The following is a 20789-nucleotide window of genomic DNA, read 5'->3' as shown; positions in this document are numbered from 1 at the left end:
CTGGGGGCGAAGAGCACGTTTGACTGCCAGCCATTCATTCATTGTATTCATTAGTCATAAATTCTCATAATGACTTGTTTCTGCTACATCAATAGTCTTTCTGCTACTCTCTCTTGCTCTCAGATGTTCTGTGTTTCTGTGGCTTAAGAAAGGCCAACAACAGTCATCACCCCTAAACAACCCAGGACACTGCGTTGCCGTTGGATTCAGTTGTATCCAGCTGTCATGTCTGTCTTGCACCGTTGACCCATTTTCATTCTCCTGGATATGTGGTTGGATAATGAAAAAAAAAAAGCGACAGCATTTGTGTCCAACACCGTCACCGCATCTTCTTGCAAGAATTCCTAACCGCTTCATGCAGAACAAACGTGCTTCCAGAGCTGAATTGTAAAAAGAACCGAGAAACGGGTCAATATGAAAGACATTGTCAAGGTGATTTGCAAATTTCTGTCATCAAATACGACGCTGATGTGCTTCAAGCCCGAGGGGGTCCTGTGGAAAGGCGACTACGGATGCTCCCGCATCCTCTTCAATTGTTGTCCAATAATACTGAGTTCGGCATCCATGGTGTTGTAACCGGAATAATCAGGAACAAAGCTCGCTGCTCGTTGCCGCATTTCCTCCTTCTCTTCTTCCGTCATCTGCTCCCTGTGCTTTGACCGCCCAGCTCGAGAGCTCTTGTCACTGTGATCCTTACTTTTGCGCGACCGACCATTCTGTTTCGCAGATGATGATTTCTGGGCAGACCGAGAAGATGGTGCCCGCCTGTTAGACTTGCCTTCCGACGCGCTGCTGCTGCTACCGGTTCGTTCGGATGACGAAGCAGATTCCCCAGTTTGCCAGTTGGCAAGTTCGCTTTGCTGGGCAGCCCATTCTTCAAGTCCAGCACTGTGCAAGATGGAGAGAAATGACGACTCCATCTGGCATCTGACAGGTGCATCATCCATCCCAACAAAGGGCCTGTGGTCGCGAGGATCCTGGGAAGACGCCATGTTGGAGGATATTAATGTGTTCGGCCGTGGTTTCTAGTTGACAAACAATCCACTTGAACGGCCCAAGACACAGCACCAGATAGACACTGGTGTATCGCGGTTGTTGAGGCCCAATACTCCTAGTCCGTCCGCATACGCCAATATTCCAGGTTGAGTCAAACAAGGCAAGGCAGCTGGCTTGCCAATGGCCGCCAATTCACTCTAGGGCAGTTCGTAGTTGTCAAGGACGCTGAACAGGCGGGATTATCCCAACATCAAACGCTGTGAGAGCTTGCGAAAACAGTACCGAGTAGATGGCTAATCTCCAACGTCCCACTCCGCAGCAAATAATTCAGTAGTCCCAAGACCAATGGGTATAACAAAACGGGGGGTTGCCGGTGGAGGAAGCGCTCAAGGTTGGCGGAGAGCAAATTTCTTGACTGCTTGCAAAGAGATGACCAAGTTCTCAATGGCAATGGCGGAAAGGAGACAGAAATGACGCTCCTCAGAGGAGGGGATACGGATGATATAAAGATTGCGTTGCGCCCACAGACCCGGATGAAATGTCTAGTACGCCGTACGGTAGCATCGAATTGGGCCGCTTCGGGAGTGCCACAAAGAGTCAACATGTTCTTCACTTCACCGTGTCTCCAGTGGCACGGGGAGGTGGTTCCGGGGATCCTGGGGAGCACAGTCGGCAAACCGGTGCGGGAATGGGCTAACGCCGTCTGTGGATGGTACTGTGGAGGCATCGTTGTTTAACCCTTTGGGATCCCCATGTGGTTCCCCAATGTGGTTGAATAGTATTGGCGGAGGTGCAAGTCGGCGATATGGAGCGGATCGGACATAGCCTTACGGGCGAGGCACAATCGTAGAGACACAACCAAAACAACTTGTCGGGACCCGGGAGTCTGGTAAGTTGGGCGAGCCAACAACAAAAGATGCCTTCTCGAGGTAGTAAGATCCCCGAATAGGTAGAACTGCATGCCGAGATGGAACGGGGTGTCAGACTAGTCCTCGACTCATGGTGGAGCAGGCGAGAGATGATGAAGCTTTTGCTACCAGGCCCGAGCCGCATTCATTTTGCGCCGAATCAGAAACGCAGCTGGCCGGAGGGATAATCACGGGCGACAGGGGATGCGGACTCGAAACCGCATATGCATCGACGATAGAGCCTTCCGCACCTGGACTTTGGCACTGCATCTTTGCTTGAATGGTGGATCTGCGGCGGGGACAGTTCGAGACGGGACTGACAGCAAAGTTCAAACCGCCGCCCCTCGAGATCTTTTGCCAAAGGCGCCTCTGACCAATGAACTGCCAATTATGCCCGAGCAAGACTCCTGCATGCGCGTCAAATGCTCAAGCGTATCGTATCAAATCAAACTTGATGTTTCACGCATTCTGTTTGATGAACTGCAAAACGGCAAATGAAACTTGCGGAGAAGAGGCTGCCTGCCGGCATTGTCCCCATTGTTAATTTGTTCGCTCAGGGTGACGGCAGTGTCCCGCCTGCCGCCCGCCTCGCGAAGTCAATCGATGGAGGATGCAACTTCAGGTGAACTTGAGGTGATATTGCACAATAGAGAACCGCAAGAGGCCATCCCGAGGTAAAAACTTGGTGGCAGTGCGTAGATGCTAATCTCTATGGCGGAGAGGCGTGATGGGCCGTGATATTTACTGTGCTTCACCACAAGCACTAAATAGGGCACGAGACCTCCAGCTTGGGAGCCGAACCAGGCAAGTACGTCAGCAAAAGCCACGATTCCGGGCCCGACTCCTCAGGACACTGCGCCCTGATGAGCGTCGCAAGACCCTTGCGGCCGAAAACGAGCGAGCAACGGCCGAGAGGTGTCTCGCAATCGCCGCCAGCGGACGACTAGCCATGCAAGCTGTGGCCTTTGCGGCATTAGCTGCTCCACCTGCTCACTGATCCAACCTGCCAGTCATTGCTGCACCAGAGATCCCGCTTGAACCCTCAGAGGGAGCACTGAATTGCTCGAGAGCTGATTCTTGTTGGGTTTGACGACAATGACGCATGGTGAGTTGCCTTTGAAGGGTTGCGCGCACCAGGTATGCCACGTATCTTACGTGGTAAGAACAACAGCCGCTCCTGTCCTCTACGTATCATCAGCGCCGAAATTCCTCGTTGGAGGGCGGCAGGAGGACAGCAGGACTACGACGCCGCAAGCATGATTGGCCACTGGCCATACACTGCATATTGATATTAGATTGTTGCAAGATGGTAGGTAGGCTTTACGAGACATGCATTTGAACGTTGTCTACCTTTCTCCTCCGTTGGGAATGGCGATTTGTTTCAACGTGGTGAAACTTCTATTTTGAGTTGGAGACTTTGGTCTGGAGTGCGGCGTGGTTGGAGATGGTGGAGATGATGGGACGTGATACGCCATGGATGAAGGGACTGTCGCCGTCTCTTGACGGGCCGTCCGTCGTCGTTTTATCGTCATCGGATTTGTGGTTTCGCGACATATTGCGGTGTGGCTTGATGTGCCTCAACGCTTGTGATGAATGGTCAAAGATCGGCAGTTCGAGTCAGAGTGTGATGGAGTAGAAGACGACGAAAAAGCAAGAGGGGACGGACATATGCAATTTGGAATACGGAACATGGAAGAGCATGCACAAGCATTGGAGCGGAGGAAGAGGCGAGGCTGCTTTGAGAGAGCCTCCTCAGTTCACGGTTGGGCCAATCAAGTGGCTGCCACTAGATCAGTCGGCGGCAAGAGCTCAAAATGCCAGGTCGATGTTACGGTGTGCCGGCCGACCGCTCCTTCCAAATCTGTCCGTCCTGCGTGCGTGGCATCGCCTTCTCGCCTTTATGGCCTCCATCATCGCCATCGTCATCACCACCACCACCACAACCACAACCAGCTGCGTGTGATTACATGTTGCTTGGACAGCCTCTGGCGTCGTGTCGAATGCAATCCAACGGCCGTGCGGATATCTGCACACGTCGGCCTCGGGGCTACGTCGCCAATGTCTCGCGGCTCCTGCAGGACATATGTAGGCGGCATTCACTCCATTACATGGCCTCATAATTGCAGATCAATGGACCGTTGACAAGTCACTCATGTCCATGCCAGCTAGACCAAAGCCGAGACTTGCAACTCTCCTGTGTGCTTATATCTTGGCATTGCTCTCACTCTCAGCCGAAAACTTTAAGTCACCGTTGCTTTGCAGCCACCTGCATGGACAAAAAGGGGCTGAATGTGACGAAAGATCTGACCATGGCACTCGAGTTGATGTCGATACCAGCCAGTCTCTTCGGAGAGCCAGGAAGAGAGGCGCATGTCACACGACCGGTCTTCGTAGGCCCCGGCCATTGACCTATTGACAAACTTCGAACCGCCCCGCCCGCGTGCTGCTTGCCAAATGGTTTTGATTATCAAGGTATAGGGAACAAATGCTAGAAACTTTTGTTGCGCATGATACCTCGACAAGGACTCGAGTGAGGGCGTAACGTCCGAGGCCATGGTGCGTGTAAGACACCCATCTACCCAGAGAGCTGCGACTGCTCTAAAGTATCTGGTGTCGTCTAAATCTCAAGATATTCTTGTTTTCATTCCGACACTCGGTTTTTACGTCAGACGTGTTGGGATCTCTGAATCTCATTCTGTGGAGTTTCATACAGAACAGTTGTCCCCGTTTAAACTTGGTACAGTTGCCTCGGTTGCAAACATGGATTAACAGCGGTGCAAACATGACACCTCAGCGCCAGTCCCAATACCGCTCTCTTAACATGCGAGAACGAAGGCGATAACGCCGATATATAGGTTTCGGACCCAGCCATTCCTTGCTATTTGCTGCCCCATGCCAAGGGAGTCGGTGACTCCGGCCATGTATCGCGGAGATGCGAACGGCTAAAGAGGGTACTCTGTAGACAAAGCCGACTTGCAGCCTGGCTATTCAACTCTTGACTGGCCCAGCTGACCGGCCCAGGGGCCGCTTTCTACTGCAGGGATGTCGAAATGCTGCTTAATCCATCAGCCTCTCAAACTGTCTCCAACATGACCTGATTCCGGTTCGGATTATTTACGAAACCGAGTCACTGAAAAGGCGACATGGCCTTGGAATTTGACACTTGACCCGCTAGAATATAACTTGACATGTAATTAGTGCGGTATGTTATGCCCCGGAACGGGTCAGCCGGACCATGTGTGCAAGGCCTTCGTAGATGGTAGCCTTAGGCAGATAGCCGACTAGATTTGGCCCCTTTATATAGAGCCTCCTAGCTATAATAGCTGCCAATAATAACAAGCATCTCTCATTTCTTTGAATCTTTGTCAGAGTGGCTATTGGGTCGGACCACTAGGCCATGGAACAAAGGGATGCAGCAATGGTGACCTGTCACACGGCAAAGGCCAGAACAAAGGCATCAGCCGGAACAAAGGTATCGGCCACAAAGGTTACACAACAACAAAGGAAGCTATCACGAGAGTCCGGAGTCAGACCTTAGTGAGGGCTGCCTAGGCCTGTAAGGCTCACTGATTTCTTGTATTTTTAGAAACCTCTGATGTCGGACGGTCAAGACCTGGACAAAGGTATCAGACTACAAAGGTTACACAACAACAAAGAACGGTATCAGGAGAGCCCAGGGTCAGATCATAAGCGAGGACTGCCTCGGGCACTAACCCTCGCCGACTTTTTGTATTTATAGAGACCTCTGACCCTTTAAGGCCTCTTAGAAAACCAAGGACCTTTAATACCTCAAAGTCGATTATTGAATTGATATTTGAACACGCGTTTCAGGACTAGTCACCCTGCCCTTGTCACACGGCCCTTTGCAAAGTATCCCCGATATCGAGCTTACAAGTACATATGTATGCACGTCCTCCGGGACATGGTAAAGCTAGCAGATGGTGCTTATTTTCGGCAGCTAGCTTTTTGGTATGTTTGAATCACCCACCCTGCTAGCTTTTAACGCATCGAGGTGCGTGCATCCATGATGTATTGCGTGGTGTATTACGGTTCTCTTTTTTAGGTGCGGCCAGACAGCGGACAAATGGTGTCAACTGGTTATTTTACTCGGTCTTTGCCACAGAAAGAACGCGCTCTACTTCAACAGCATTTATACTCCCTTATAATTTCGTCGAAAATCTTGCTTGGTATAGAGCTTGTATGAATATTTGGATAGGTAAAGTGACAAATATGCACATCTTAGCCTTTTCTCCATGGCCGCTGACAATCTTATTTCCAGTCAGAATGCTACAGCTTAGCCAAGAGAATATATTGAAAGCAATTATATATAAAGGTTTCAGCTTTATGTATACATAATCACTTTCTTCGCTGTATTTAATCTCTTAATCCGTCTCTCAGTCTAGTTGCGATAATTTACACATGGAGAGATGAGTACACATAAAAGGAACATCTGGCTACACCATTTAACATTGTCTGAAAGTTGTTGAGAACTTTCTAACTACTGATTTGCTTCATGTTTGTTGAAAACTTGCCAGCACTCTTATCCAACGGGTTTTGAGACCGTGCTCATCATGATTTCCATCAACCCTGCTTCGGCATGCCAGCGTCCATCACCGCTGTAGTCACCAGATGACATTTATCCCGAATATTGCCTGTCGTCAAATAGCGGCTCGTGAGTCCAGCCATTACCTACTTCATGTAGCGGCTGGCTACGTCCGTTGAGGTAAGGGCCAACAAGCCTCGAGTGTACCATTTCGCATAACTTTCATTTGAATTGGGTGTCAGAAGCTTGTATCTCGTTGGGTTGGGGTAGGGATGGGGATGACTCGTGATCCGGCGATGGCCGCCTATGCCTGTGTGAAAATGGCCAGAGGTCAAAGCCCCGGTGCCATTCGCGGCAGATGTCCCATCATCCTTTGCGGCGAGTCTCGAAAACAAGTTGAATCGCGTTTGCAACTCATCTGTGGGTGTACGTACCTTGACGGTGACATTGATCGAGACACCCTCGCAACATTCCATTGGCTTCGAACATGAAAGGCCACTGGACCCGTACATGAGTTGTGTCCACTCCGGCGCCCTAAAATACGCGATGTTGGCTAGGCAAGGATCGCAATAATCGCACTTGTAACTGGTAATCATTTTTTGTTCGGGGCAAACTTCCAGCTGATAGGTGCACATGGTGATGAATGCTGCAGAGCGGTCTTGGCGTGGATGTCTTGATCTTGGCTGTTGTTGTTATTGTTATTGTTATTGTTGTTAGTGTTGTCGTCGTCGTCTTCGTCGTCTTCGTTGTTGTTTTTTCTTGGTCGAAAATGGGACAAGATGTGCTGTATTTATACATTCTTCTCGTCCCGTACTTGGTTTTCTCCCTTTTTGTGCTCTGCCCTTTCATAGGGTGTGAAAGGAAATCTGCAATAAAGTAGGTATTCATTGCTTCTTGGTGATTTTTAAATGTCGCTTCCTTGTTCAGGGTACATCTGGCTGCTATGTTTAACTACATGGGTAGCTACGTGGCGCAGTCTTTTTTACAATCCGTGTGCACCAGGTTGGTCTTTGTGAAGCATGGATGTACTTTTAAACTTCACTGCACTAAGACATTCTGCCATGGCCACGGGACTAAATGTGCCGAGTGTTATGCAAGGAATAAGTGAACAATGTGTGTGGGCGAGTGTCATTGATTCTGAAACCATGTCCAAGATTCTCGCGCTTACACTCAATGTTCAGTTGGCTTTTTTTTTTAAACGCGTGGGTATGATGCTCAATGTACTTCAAGTTGGAGCTGTGACTGCTTTGCTGCGCACGGGAAAAGCTCTGACAACCACCAAAAAGTGTCTGGTCGGACGGCGCCCTCTTGCACACGCCAGGCGGTACCGGAATGAACCAACTATGGCCGAAGGGTATCGAATTCGCTGCATTCTGTGATTCCGTGCAGACCTGATGCTGATCATTTCCGTTGGACGCACGTGAATCTGCGGCAAGGAATGGAACCTGGATGAAGCTGTTCATAATCCAAGAGTCGGTCGGCCAGGCACCCCATCTGTTGGAAGGATTCTACTCTGCAGTATTCTGAAAAGATATTCACGAGGTCCAGGTGCGTAAATTAAAGTCAAATTCATCCAGACCTCGACCTCGCCGCCAGACACGTTCACCGCTGACTAAGCAATGGGAAGCCACATGCAGACTCAACTTTTGAGGTCTCAGGGGCTAAACGGTTCAATGCGGGTTCAACTCCACAAGCCCTGTGAATCCCACAATACTACCATGTGCCGCCAGGGACGAGTCGAGTTGACATCAATTGATCTCCGGCGTCCTTGAGTGGCTGTAGATCCCGAGGCCCCACGTTTGCGCTCGCGGCGAGGCGTCGAATGCCACGTCCTCCATCCACCATCCACCATCCCTCTCTGCATGTTTGCCATCTATTCTTGCTGACAAGACACGTCGCACGTCGTCTCAGCCTGAACGTCATCATTACCGCTCCCTTTGACCAGTCACTCGTTTCACTCACCTGACCCCTCAACGCTGCACGTCGACGGCGCCCCTTTGAACCATTAATTTGAACTCTTGCGCGGACACTGTTTGTCGAAAATGAGCTGACCCTGCCGCCGTCCCTTTCATCCTTGAGCCACGCCTACAGAACAAAAGGCGCAGACGTCGGCCCACCATGGGCGTCTTCTCTTTCTTCCGCAATGTCTATGACATCGACACCCTCGATACTCGGTTCATGAGCTCGTCGTCCGTTCCCTACCAGACTGTTATCGAGGCGCGCAGCGATCCCGATGCCGTGAAGGAGGCCGCTGATAAAGCGCGAGCTCGTGCCCCTCCACCGAAATGGCAAACGCCAGAGTTTTACCTGTATTATTTTGTGTTTTTGTGGGCGGTGCCGTACATGTTTTGGGTTGCGTATAGCGTTTCACGGCGTATGTGACTTGTTTGTTGCTCTTTTTTCCCTTCTTTGAGTCGACACCAGCCGCTAACCGGGTGTTGGAATAGCCTCCGATCCGCGATATCACAAGTACGAGCGATTTCTTTCCGATGGCTGGATTCCCGGCCGCAAAGTCGACATTTCCGATGCGCAGTATCACACGTTTCGAGGCAACTTGCCCTACCTGGCTGCGCTGCTGATATTCCATCCACTGCTCCGAAAGGTCTGGGAATCAGTATACACCGGCGCCAACGGCAATAGGAGCCCCAAAGGCTCCTCGCGGCTGGAGCAGCGCGCCTTGTTCGACTTTACATTTGCGATTTTGTTCTTGGTCATCTTGCATGGCATCTCGGCATTCAAGGTCCTCACTATTCTGTACATAAACTTTCAGATTGGGCGGAAACTCCCGCGCAAATATGTGCCCATTGCCACCTGGGTGTTTAACATCTCAACGCTGTTTGCGAATGAGCTCTGTGAGGGCTACCACCTACGAAACGTAGCGAGTCACATCTCGCCACCGGTCGAATCTGCTTCTACTGGGCAACTGACGGATTCTCCCTTGATGCAGACGGGCGCGTGGTTGGATGGGTTTGGAGGCATCATGCCGCGGTGGGAGGTTTTGTTCAACATAACAATTCTGCGATTGATTAGCTACAATATGGATTATTATTGGAGCATCGATAAGAAGGCTTCCAGTTCCTTGGAGGTAAGTGCACGCCAACCCCGTCTTGTCGGCTATTCCTCCTCCGCAATGCCGCTAATGCACACAAGAAGAAACAATTGGACCCGGCCAACCTGTCTGAGCGAGATCGAATCGCGATATCCGCCGAGCCGGCCGACTACTCGTTCCGCAATTACATCGCATACGCCATATACGCACCCCTCTATCTGGCGGGACCTATTCTCACCTTCAACGATTACATCTCCCAGCTCAAATTCAAGGCAGCCAGCATCGAGAAACCGCGCACTATCCGCTATGGTGTTCGGTTCCTGCTGGTTCTGCTTGCCATGGAGCTCATCCTGCACTTTGACTACGTCGGCGCAATTGGCCTTGCCAATCCCGTTTGGGGGGAATATTCCGCCGCTCAACTCAGCTTGCTCTCATTCTTCAACCTCCACATAATCTGGTTGAAGCTCCTTCTGCCGTGGCGACTGTTCCGCCTGTGGGCGTTGGTAGATGGCATCGACCCGCCGGAGAACATGGTTCGGTGCGTGAGCAACAACTACAGCACCCAACTGTTTTGGCGCGCATGGCACCGATCGTACAACCGATGGCTCATTCGATACTTGTACGTTCCTCTTGGGGGCGCATCCTTCCGCAACTGGGCCGCTGCGGCTCAGTCAACAGTTACGTACTTGTGTGTGTTCACCTTTGTGGCACTGTGGCATGACATTCAGCTCCGCCTCCTCATCTGGGGCTGGCTGATTGTCCTGTTCATGGTGCCCGAGTGGACGGCGGCATTTCTGTTTCCCAAGAGGAAGTGGGAGAGCCGTCCTACCGAGTACCGCATGCTGTGCTGTGTTGGTGCGGTTGCGAACGTGCTCATGATGATGGCGGCCAATCTGGTTGGTTTCGCGGTAGGCTTGGATGGGTTGCAGAGCATTGTTGCGGGCATATTGCATGAATGGTCAGGTGAGTTGCCTCGTGGTCTTTTGTGACATTTTGTTCGGAATTGCTTACTGACAATATAATAGGCGTCATCTTTCTCACTGTGGCGTGTGCCTGCTTATTCGTGGGTATCCAGGTCATGTTTGAGATTCGCGAATCAGAGAAGCGCAAGGGAGCAACGTTGAAGTGCTGAGAGATGGGAACGATGTGACTGTACCATACAAGAATACAAGTATTTATAATGACACTGTCAACAAGTGTGCAAACGGCCCCTAAGAAATTCCTGGCAAGTATTCTCGTCGATATATATACCGGCAACTCTCAAGCAGGCATTCATTCTTTTTCTGCATCACCACACACGACGCGGACCTCGCGATTGTATCGACGGTGTATAAAATCTGGTACAACTTGGGCCACTACTCGCCCTCTTTGACTTGACTCATCTCCACATCCACCCTCCTCTCGACAACAAACCTGCCCGTCCTACCCATCTTAGCCTCCGTCACCCACTTCCTCAGCCAAACGACAGCCCACACGACGGCAAAAATAACGACGATGCCCACGGCTATGCCAAACACATACGCAGCCACGTAGCCCCTCCCGCCGACCTTGTCGTGGTCCAAAAAGCTATACGTGTACCAGCCCTGGGTGGCGAGGGTGATGAAGGCAACCCCCAGATAGCCCAGCAGTATGGCAATCAGCCACACCAGATGCACCCACGGCATGGCCTCGGTCCTCGCGGCAAGCACCTCGAACAGCGCAAACAGCGAGTTGAGCGCGTGCTGCGAGACATTGTGCCACCCGTCAAAGGGCAGCTCGAACCAGGGCGCCTTGTACAGCACGGCCCAGTAGACGGCCGTCACGAGAAACGGCAGCGTGACAATGGACGTGTACAGGAGCGAGTGGAGGGCCTGCAGGGGCCGCGGGAACGAGGCGAGCAGCGGCCGCCCGCCGCGCACCAGGTACGTGAGCGTGTGGACGGACGCGGCGGCAAAGTAGAAGCCCAGGCCCCAGTAGGTGATGACGGTGAAGTAGGAGAAGGAGCGGCGCACGGTGAGGCAGCCGCCCAGCGAGGCGTGGGCGCACGTGTAGCCCATGATGAAGAAGAGCGTCGTGAAGATGTAGATGCTCTGTACGTGTGGGTTAGTCTTGTGCGAGACGGCGCGGAGGGGAAGGAGCGTACAATCAGGGCCCGGCAGGCGAGGAGCATCCAGGGCGGGAGCAGCCATGATGTTGCGAAGCGGTTCGTGGGGTCGAAGGGCTGGGTGCCGAACGCGAAGACGGTTTTGAGGGCCATGGCTCGCCGGCCTGGCGCTGCAGCGGTGCCGCGCGACGTGGTGATGGTGCGCAACGCGACGCGAGGTCGGTTGTTTGTGGTTTGGTCGTTTGAAGCAATTCCCGAGAATGTAGATGTACAGACTGACAGCTGTTGGGGGATTTTTTTTTTCTGGGAGCCCAATGTGAAGATATGGGGTCGTGACGTGGACCGGCACTTGTCATGGCGTCTTGGCGTGGACGTGAGGCTGAGCCGAGACACGGGTGGATCGTTGGGAATTTTCGTGGTTGTCTGCCCGGCATTCAGGGTCTTTGCTATGCGTGGCGTCGTGATATTATTATTCAAAGGATTGGTGCTAGTGGTGAGCGAGGATGAAAACAGCACCGTGCTGCGCCCGGAACTGAAGCCACAAAACGCCTCGCATGCTGCGCAAATGAGCGGGTTCCCTCTGCTGGTTGAGTATTCCCACTGCCTGGTCGGACGCTGGAGTTGCTCGTTGTACTAGTGTTGGCTGCCAAGGGACGCGAGACTCGGGTCCAAGTCGACGTGATTTCGTTGTTTTCAATGTTGTTGGTCGCCACGATCGATGCTGATGCAGATGTTCTGGATTGCAGCAGAGCTCCGAGTACCGGGTAGCCATTCGGGTATTTGCCCGCGCGCCCAATTTCCCCCTTTTTAGAAACGGATCCTTCAGCACATGTTCAAAGGTACCGAAATTACCATCTCTTTAGCGAAATACGCTTGCCGTCCGCAAAAACGGTCAAGTTTACGCGGGACAAAATGCAGTCGCATTCAAAACCCATTTCCTCCACGGCCAGCGACGCGTGGCAGCCGTATTCAACGTCGGTCCGCAAAAGGCGTGAGCTCAGAAAAGTTGCCCGTTTGTCTGCGTCCTTCCTTGTCATGCTCCGCTAGGCGCTGGATTATTCATTTCATGAGCCTCGCCTTTCTTTGACGAGCAGGAATCGCCGTTGCTGCGACTATGAATAAGGATGTGTACGTCTCGCCCCTCCCGTCTGGTCTGCTCTGTTCCCAACTGATGATGCGTTTGTGAAGCTATATCTGCCTGATCCTGGCGACCTTTTCGGCCGCTGCCATTGGTACACGCCAACACGGACACTGCCCATGAGAAATCTCACTGATGAGTTACTTGTAGGAACAAGCTTCGTCATCACAAGAAAGGTTTTATTTGCATCCCGTGACCCAGGCAGAGTCCATCCCATGAACCTCGGCTGACCTTGGCAATCCTCAGGGCTTGATGGATGCGCGCAAAAACCAGGGATTCAATGGCGACGGCTTTGAATACCTGAGAAACCCGCTGTGGTGGCTGGGCATCTGCTCCTGTTCGTATCCCACCCGCAGAACCCTAGGTTTGACCTAATCTCACCGCGTGTGTATTTGTATAGTGGTCCTCGGCGAGATCTGCAACTTTGCTGCATATGCCTTTGCGCCTGCTATTCTTGTAACGCCGCTGGGAGCCCTGAGTGTCATCTTTGGCGCTGTCATGGGCTCGTTCCTGCTGAATGAACAGCTTGGACCGGTTGGTCGATCCGGCATTGCCATCTGCCTTCTTGGCGCCGTGCTGGTCATCATTCACGCTCCCCCTGAACAGCCGGTTGAGACTATAGATCAGATCCTCGACTATGCTTTGCAGCCTGGTATGTTGCGGCTCAAACTGGCCTACTTGGTTGCTTTGACTAACGCGGCCCCTTTCCCCTCCTAGGCTTCTTGCTATATGCCTTGGCCGTACTTGGAACCGTCGTCTTTTTAATATACAAGGTTGCGCCGGTGTACGGCAAGAAGCACGCTTTAGTCTACCTCTCCGTATGCTCGCTGGTGGGCTCAATCTCCATCATGGGCATCAAAGCGCTGGGCATGGCATTGAAGCTCACCTTTTCCGGCAACAACCAGTTCACCCACCCGTCTACGTACGCCTTCCTGCTTCTCTCGGCGGGGTGTATTGTCGTCCAGATGAACTACTTCAATAAGGCGCTGGCATCCTTCCCGGCCAACATGTACGTACCGCCCATCGCCCTCTTCTCTGCTAAGACTGACGCGAGAAAAAACAACTTTGCTTCAGAGTCAACCCTCTGTACTATGTGACGTTTACGACGGCCACGCTATCGGCTTCTCTTATCCTCTACGGTGGTTTGAGCATCAAAAATGTCGTTACAAACCTGTCGCTACTGCTTGGCTTGCTGGTCACTTTTGTAGGCGTCATTATACTCAACTTGTCTCAGAGAGATGCCGGCATTCGCAACTCGGTGACGCGCGGGAGCTTCGAGAGGATCCCGTTTCAGAGTCTTTCCAACGCAAGTAGCGCTTCGCTGGCCAACAACTACTACTATTCGCGGTACGATGACGAATCGCGCTTGTAAACCGGCACTACTTGCTTGTCTTTGCTTATCGCACAGCCTGGTAGATGACTAGAACTGCATATACTACATATCATTTTTGAGAGTAAAATACAGCCGGACTTGTAAATTCCCGCAAAATTTTGATGACACCGCAACCCACGCAACCAAGGCAACAGCGTAGCTCAGCCGTGCTGCCGCCTTCAGGGCCAGCCGCCGTTCACCTCGACCACTTGCCCCGTGATGGCCGACGAGCCCTTGCCCAAGAGAAACATGACGGTGTCGGCAATCTCTTCCGGCTCAATCAGCGACCTCAGAGCTCCCCTGTACGCCGGCGCGACATCCTCAAGCGCCATGCCCTGAATCATGGGGGTGTTGACGGCGCCCGGCGCAACGCAATTGACCCTGAGCCCGACCGACGCCCACGACTGCGCAAAGGAGCGAGTGAGCCCAAGAACCGCGTGCTTCGTAGCCACGTACCCCGGCGCGTCGGGAATGCCCCTGACCGACGCCATGGAGCCCATGTTGACGATGCTGGCGAGAGCGTCGACGCGCGCGCCGGCACTCGACTCGCGCGACGCCCTGACGAGCCGGTACAGCTCGGTATTGACGTTCCACGTCCCCAGCACGTTGACGTCCCAGAGCTGGCGCAGGTACTCGTCGCCCGCCTCCGAGGCCTCGGTCGGGCGCAGGATGCCGGCGCAGTGCACCAGCCCGCCGAGCTGCACGCCCTCTTGCGCCCGTGCGGCGATCTTGTCAAACACGGCGCGGACGTGCTTCCGCGAGGCGACGTCGACGTTTGCGTGGTTCGTCTGCCGGCCGGCGAGCCCTGCGTGTGCCGGGATGTCGCTGGCCACGTCGACGACGTGCACCTGCGCCGAGAGCTCGAGCAGCTTCCTGACTGTGCTTTTGCCGATCCCCGAGGCGCCCCCTGTGACGATGAATGCTTTCCCGAGGAGACTCATGATGAATTGGGTTGACTTGTCTGGTAGAAGGTGGTGTAGGCGAGATGATGCGGGGGAGGCGTCAATATTACGACCTCGTTGACGCCCGCTTACCTATTCTCTTGCCAGGGAGGGCAGAGGGCAGAGGAAGCAGGCTGGGGCTATTTGCAATTCCGTGTCGTCAATTGTTCTCGGCGCTTGGTAAGACTGAGTTTGTGCGGATCATGTGCCGAGATATACGTGCAGTTTGTCGACTCGACGAGTTGGAGGTTTGAAGCTTGAGATTTCTAGCTGACCCTAACCCTGGCTTCCGTTTCTGTGTGCCACGTCACTCGTGTATTCTGGGGGAATTTTTTTTGTCATAGTCTTGATTGGGATGCATTGCGTTGCGACTTTTAGATACACCTGCTTAATTGAATGTTGCCAATTTATTACTTGTTCAATTTTTATATTATATTGTACTAAATGGATTTGTGACCAGTGCGACTATACTCGGACAAGTTGAACACCTGCCTTCAAGATGAGGAGCCTTTTGTACATTGGACTAATTGTTACACGGAAAAGGCCCAACAGATCGTGAAGCCCAACAAAGGGGCTTCGCCGACACAGGACTTGTTAGTTACACAGCCAGAACACGTGCCTGGGCAAGGACCCTAGGCCCGGGCGTTCCTTTCATGTATATAAGGCGGTTACCCTTCTCTTCCTTTCTTGTAGTAACTCAGGACCTTTGACATCCTACGAGATTATTATGGAATTGAGCCCTTTTCGCTCCAAGCCTTCATAATTGAACCCTTGTCACACTAATAGCTTTGACTTTTTGCTGGGAGATGGTGGGGAATCACTTGACCTCATATTGCGCAGTACATCCTTATGTAGGATTTGTTGGCTTTGAGTCCGGGATTATATCGCATTCCATGCCTTGAAGAGCAACTTCCTGAGTCGCGCTCACTCCAACCCGTGAACTGCGAGCCAACCGTGAGAAAGCCTCAGGTGATACACCCAACAGAAGGTGAGGGACTAGGAGGATACCATTTCGGTCTTGAATATTACATGATTGTCGCTCGTCTCGGGCAAGAGAGGAGGCAAGTCCCTTGTTGTCGCACAAAAACATGATGTAGTCAGAGGTAACGTTACAGAGTACGGTGCAGTTATCAACTCTATTTATTTGGCTATACGAATATCTGGGCTCTATCACCCCTGACAAGGTTTGCCACGTCGTCACCGTCTACTACACACGGACTTACCACCTATGGCCGGTGAGTGAAAATGTGTGGTCCGGCATTGTCATGATTGAACCACTACATTCAGCTTGCCGCGAGTCGGGCCGCTCGGTGTTGAGAACCGAAGGGTTACGTCCGGCACAGCCTTGTCATTAGCTTCCCGCGGGAGTCTCACATTTGGACCAGCGATAGCCACCACGAAGTAACCAGCCGGTGGCCGATTTATGGGCGTAGCCTTATTCCAGACCAAGACATAAAAGTATATCCAGAAAACGGCGACGATTACACACCAAGATTTGATGGAGTTTGTAGTTATCCAGTTCCGTAGCTGTCTCAACGCAGCCACAAGACAGTCGCCTTGGTACGTTTGCTCCGCGCCCAGCCAGATTTCGGGAGCACCAACCCTGAAAAGAGAGAACGGTTCCGATCATTCCCAGCTCTGAGATGAGGACAGTCTTTAGTAGCCGTTGGCTGTATGTGAGCGCTCCAGTTCCCGTGCCATCTTTTGACAATCGACGAGACCTCAGGGTTATAGCTATTGCTCAATCGTCTCAACCGGGCACTTGCCGCCACTGCACTGTCTCAAAAGAGGACAACGCAATTGAGTCCGTGCCTTTCAGCTCAGCCACAGAGTCTCAACAGCCCGTGTCAAGTGTGATGGAACTGCATGATGCGCGGGCCAATAGAAGATTTGCTGTCATCTCCCGAGCGATCCCATCAAAACTAGTGGACGGCATTCAAAGGTCAAAGTTGGGGGCTGTCTTTTAGATTGAGGAGACAACAATGAAGCAAGAATGTCAAAAGTAGATTTGCCAAATGATGTACTTGGACGATGAGCTTTTCCCAACTGCAATGGAAACAGGAGATAAAACCAACCTCCGTTGTAAGACCGAGACATCAGTTTTTTCAATGGCGCTGATATGTGTTTTTGCTTGTGAGTACTCCGTAGGTACTCTGCACTGTTATTAGTCAAAGAATTAACAGTAACTTGTGGCGTCTGATATATGACATCCAGCAGCACCACCCCTCAGGATGACCGTCGTTACCTTCCTAGAATAGACTGACGTGTCTGCTGGGTTACCGCTGGAGAAAAGTTACTATTACTATCATACTAACGCTTTTTGGGAACACGAGAAACAGAGTTACGCCTTGTCCCTTTTCATCTCAGCCTAGTCGATTGATCATCTCTCAACCCATGAGTCATGACAAACGCGTGCAATCCAACCTTTGCGGTGGCACTATCGCATCCTAAAAACAGAATGACGCTTCACGGGGGGAACACTAAATCTTAGGTCAGGTGCGACATTCTCATCACTCAAAGTAAGCGGTAACTGGTCAGCATACATATGACATTTGAAACTTGACAGTATTCATTTGACAGTATTCATTTGAAAGTTGACATTTGAAAGTTGACAGTATAATAGAATCTTAGCAGCTTCCATGCCAACAGCGGCTTCAGCATATCCCTGACACATGCCACTAATTCACTCCATAAGCTTTCGCCTATAGTAGCCAGAAATGTATACACTCTCCAAATACCATGCTGATTCCGCCAGCCGTTGCCCACCTGGACCTGGGGTCTGCTTACGCTGGACCTGAGATTTACCCCGGGATGGTGCACATCAAGTACGTCGCACGGCCACGCCCCTCGTTTGGGAGACAAGGGTACTCTCGAAAGAAAGGGACCGTCGGATTCTGTAGCGTCGTTGGATTGCCTACTGTATTCCATTACGAACCATTTTTCTCGGAAGTGCACTCGTCCTGGCCACGAATTCATCTCCTACCTATGTAGCTGGCCCAGGTTTGCAATCATCAAGCGAACAAGGCCTCTTCCTCCTGGCGACACTTGTCAATCCGCCACGAGGTATCATAATGCCTTGTCCAGACGGGACGATTGAGAAAAGAGACTACTATTGACACATTGTTTCAGATTACTGGCAATCAACCCAGAGTAAATGAGTAAGCCCGCGGAAGCTAGCGCCGATCATGCCTTACATGGAGACGGGTCGCTGGCTGATGAATCTAAACACCAAAATCCGACCAAGCTAGACTTGAGAAAATGTATAAAGAGCGAGGTCCTGAACCCCGTTGGTCCTGATATTCCGATTCAATTAGCAACTAACACAACCCCATCCAACAATCTTCACGAACCAACCCTCACCAAGAAGCAACAATGAAGTACTCCTTGGCCACACTGGCAGTCCTCGCCCCCCAGCTTGGCCTAGCTCTCGTCGGCAACGGCTGGTCCTTCTCCGGAAAGCCTGCAGGGGGCCTCAAAGACGTCACGTTTCCGTTCAACATGGCCGGCGCTGCTCACACCTCCGGCTACTACTTTGCCCAACAGTTCAAGTTTAACGGCATCCCAGACGTGGGATACTGCGGCATCCAAAATCGCCCCAACAAGAACGGCAAGAGCATCGTCCACGGCGTCTTCTCCTCGTTCCAAAAAGGCACAACGACCTCGGACCCCAACTGCCACACCGGCGCCGATGGCGGGCCCGGCGTCAGCTGTGCTGTAGACTTTGAAGGCGACTACAGCGCGACATACAATATTGTCGTGGAGAATGAGAGCGGAACGAAGTGGAAGGGAACGGCCGTCAACGCCGCCACGGGCAGGTCCGTCCACATTGGAAGCTGGACACTGCCTTCTGGCGCGAGAGGCATCGAGAGCAGCCAGGTTGGCTTCGTCGAGTACTACCCCTGGAACTCGGGCACCCACAAGTGCTCTGACCTTCCTAAGACGTCCGTCACCATGTATAACCCTACTTCCAAGACGGCTGGCGCGGGGAAAGGAACCATTGGAAAGCCATACGAGTACGGTGACTGCGTGGGAAAGGTCAAATTTTCGACTGTCGGTGTCCCTGATGGATGGAAAATTACTGTCGGTTTTTAGTTTGGACGAAATTCGGAATTCGGTCCACAGTGTACGGGCCATCATTCATACTTGATGCTATTGACAAGTCTATAACACTTTCGTAATGAATAGACCTACCGTACCGATCCCTGGATCGAATCCCCCTGCGGAAAAAGGAGTGAAGACGGTGAATGTTTTAGTTTCCACTGTAAACTTGCCAGTGGGCTTTGGCCAGGACGAAGTGTCCAAAGCTCGGGTTGCAGTAGCAAATGCCTCCATAGTATCTACACGGTATCAGACCACGGCATAAACATGTCCAGCTGTTGCCAATCAATATAATCAGCATCAAGCCACTGGCCAGGCGCAAAGTTGCCAAGCAAGTTGTTCAAATCAACCCCGTCCATTAACCCTCCTCCGCCGTGCCTCTCAGGCTGTTGGCGAACTTGCGCGCCCGATGAGCTCGCATCATCCACGGGCACAAGCCCTGCGCTTGATGTCTGCACTCCAGCCTCGACATTAGCACCCTGCGACTGCGATGACGAGGTCGAGTTTGTAACCTTTGTTCTGCACCGAGTAAGTGAGCCGAACGCCCTTCGAATTCGAGCACCATCATCACAAGGGCGCAACTTACAGCAGATGGCCTAGAATACTTGCGGACCGGGCACAGATTTGGCTCTGCGTCCCAAACGACTCCAAACATTGTAAACAATTCCCAAGTGCCTGCATCACCTCTGCGCTCGGCGAGCCGCGTCTGTCTGCAGACACCAACAGGACCAGCACGACAGCCGCGTGGAAGGCGTGGAATGCGCCCCGGCCGCGGATATACCACCTGTGAGGCTTGAAGGCAGGTAAATGGGCAAAGTCGGCATGCAGGGCAAGGACCTGCCGTGCGCTGTCCCAGCAACACTCCTTCGACCAGGCGTCGTCGTCGGCACTCGGGGCAGGGCGCCTAAACACCCTGCAGTGGAGGAGGACGATCAAGTGGTGCGAGAAGCTGAGCAGCAGGTTTCTGAAGACGGCCGATGCGCCAGACGCATTGTCGCGGATTTGCGTCAGCCGGTCTTGCTCGAGGCGGAGGGCGGCGTCGAGCCTCCGGAGCAGCGTAGGGTCCGCCTGCTGCTTCGCCGGGGACAGACTGCAGATTTCGGAAGATAGTTGGAACAGGCGGTATTTGCGGATGAAGTAGCCGACGGGGGTGAGGCCGACTTGCCCAGGCGGCGGCGGGTGTGCGCCGTCGGGCAAGTCTTGGTCCAGCGCTTCCGCCGGCAACCGTATAGAGAAGGACTTGGCCGTGTGGAGGATGTCGAAGCCCGCCATGGACATGTTTTGGTTGCAGAGGAGCATCATGAGAGCGAGCCAGGAGCGCCGGCGCTCCTCGCAGGACGCGGTGTCGAGGGAAAAGGCAGAAGGGTCGACGTGGCAGCCAACAGAGAGCGCGAGGTGGTATGCGAGCCCGAGCAGTGTCCAGGTCTGCCCGCGGCTGTGGTGGATTCCGTAAATGATCAGGAGGAGAGTTTGGAGAGTGGTCAAGTTGTGACGCCATAGGTAGTGGTCCATGTCTAGGCACTTTATTGCAGCCGAGTAGTATCTTTCCGAGAGCTGCGTCACGCGGCCCAGGACGGTGTCCTTGCGGCTCAGCGAAGGCAGCAGCGGGCTGTCCATGTCGACGGCCAACACGGCCGTTCCGAGCACCGCAAAGAGAAGAG

The 20789-nt window shown here is 52.6% G+C and overlaps 7 protein-coding genes across 7 annotated transcripts; 3 read left to right on the top strand and 4 right to left on the bottom strand.

Annotated features, from left to right (window-relative positions):
• Positions 1 to 506: 506 nt before the first annotated feature.
• On the bottom strand, positions 507 to 992 carry MAA_08144 (uncharacterized protein; the record flags this gene model as incomplete). The annotated part of the gene is made up of 1 exon (XM_007826142.1): positions 507 to 992. The coding sequence occupies one exon, from the start codon at positions 990 to 992 to the stop codon at positions 507 to 509; it is 486 nt and encodes a 161-aa protein (XP_007824333.1).
• A 7573-nt stretch (positions 993 to 8565) lies between these two features.
• MAA_08145 (Membrane bound O-acyl transferase, MBOAT) lies at positions 8566 to 10628 on the top strand (the record flags this gene model as incomplete). Its single annotated transcript, XM_007826143.1, has 4 exons — positions 8566 to 8821; positions 8895 to 9532; positions 9598 to 10459; positions 10522 to 10628. The coding sequence occupies 4 exons, from the start codon at positions 8566 to 8568 to the stop codon at positions 10626 to 10628; spliced, it is 1863 nt and encodes a 620-aa protein (XP_007824334.1).
• A 223-nt stretch (positions 10629 to 10851) lies between these two features.
• MAA_08146 (uncharacterized protein) lies at positions 10852 to 11732 on the bottom strand (the record flags this gene model as incomplete). The annotated part of the gene is made up of 2 exons (XM_007826144.2): positions 10852 to 11565; positions 11619 to 11732. The coding sequence occupies 2 exons, from the start codon at positions 11730 to 11732 to the stop codon at positions 10852 to 10854; spliced, it is 828 nt and encodes a 275-aa protein (XP_007824335.2).
• A 1237-nt stretch (positions 11733 to 12969) lies between these two features.
• Positions 12970 to 14089, top strand: MAA_08147 (uncharacterized protein; the record flags this gene model as incomplete). Its single annotated transcript, XM_007826145.2, has 4 exons — positions 12970 to 13054; positions 13118 to 13369; positions 13435 to 13726; positions 13792 to 14089. The coding sequence occupies 4 exons, from the start codon at positions 12970 to 12972 to the stop codon at positions 14087 to 14089; spliced, it is 927 nt and encodes a 308-aa protein (XP_007824336.2).
• A 179-nt stretch (positions 14090 to 14268) lies between these two features.
• Positions 14269 to 15030, bottom strand: MAA_08148 (uncharacterized protein; the record flags this gene model as incomplete). The annotated part of the gene is made up of 1 exon (XM_007826146.1): positions 14269 to 15030. The coding sequence occupies one exon, from the start codon at positions 15028 to 15030 to the stop codon at positions 14269 to 14271; it is 762 nt and encodes a 253-aa protein (XP_007824337.1).
• Positions 15031 to 18402: 3372 nt separating this feature from the next.
• On the top strand, positions 18403 to 19122 carry MAA_08149 (uncharacterized protein; the record flags this gene model as incomplete). The annotated part of the gene is made up of 1 exon (XM_007826147.1): positions 18403 to 19122. The coding sequence occupies one exon, from the start codon at positions 18403 to 18405 to the stop codon at positions 19120 to 19122; it is 720 nt and encodes a 239-aa protein (XP_007824338.1).
• Positions 19123 to 19367: 245 nt separating this feature from the next.
• Positions 19368 to 20745, bottom strand: MAA_11322 (transcription factor Zn, C2H2; the record flags this gene model as incomplete). Its single annotated transcript, XM_011413310.1, has 2 exons — positions 19368 to 19647; positions 19715 to 20745. The coding sequence occupies 2 exons, from the start codon at positions 20743 to 20745 to the stop codon at positions 19368 to 19370; spliced, it is 1311 nt and encodes a 436-aa protein (XP_011411612.1).
• Positions 20746 to 20789: the final 44 nt, after the last annotated feature.

Source organism: Metarhizium robertsii (assembly GCF_000187425.2).
Source record: "Metarhizium robertsii ARSEF 23 chromosome Unknown MAA_Scf_6, whole genome shotgun sequence".
Lineage (NCBI taxonomy): Eukaryota > Fungi > Ascomycota > Sordariomycetes > Hypocreales > Clavicipitaceae > Metarhizium > Metarhizium robertsii.
The sequence above is the reverse complement of the archived record's forward strand: the minus strand, read 5'-3'. Positions and strand labels throughout refer to the sequence as shown.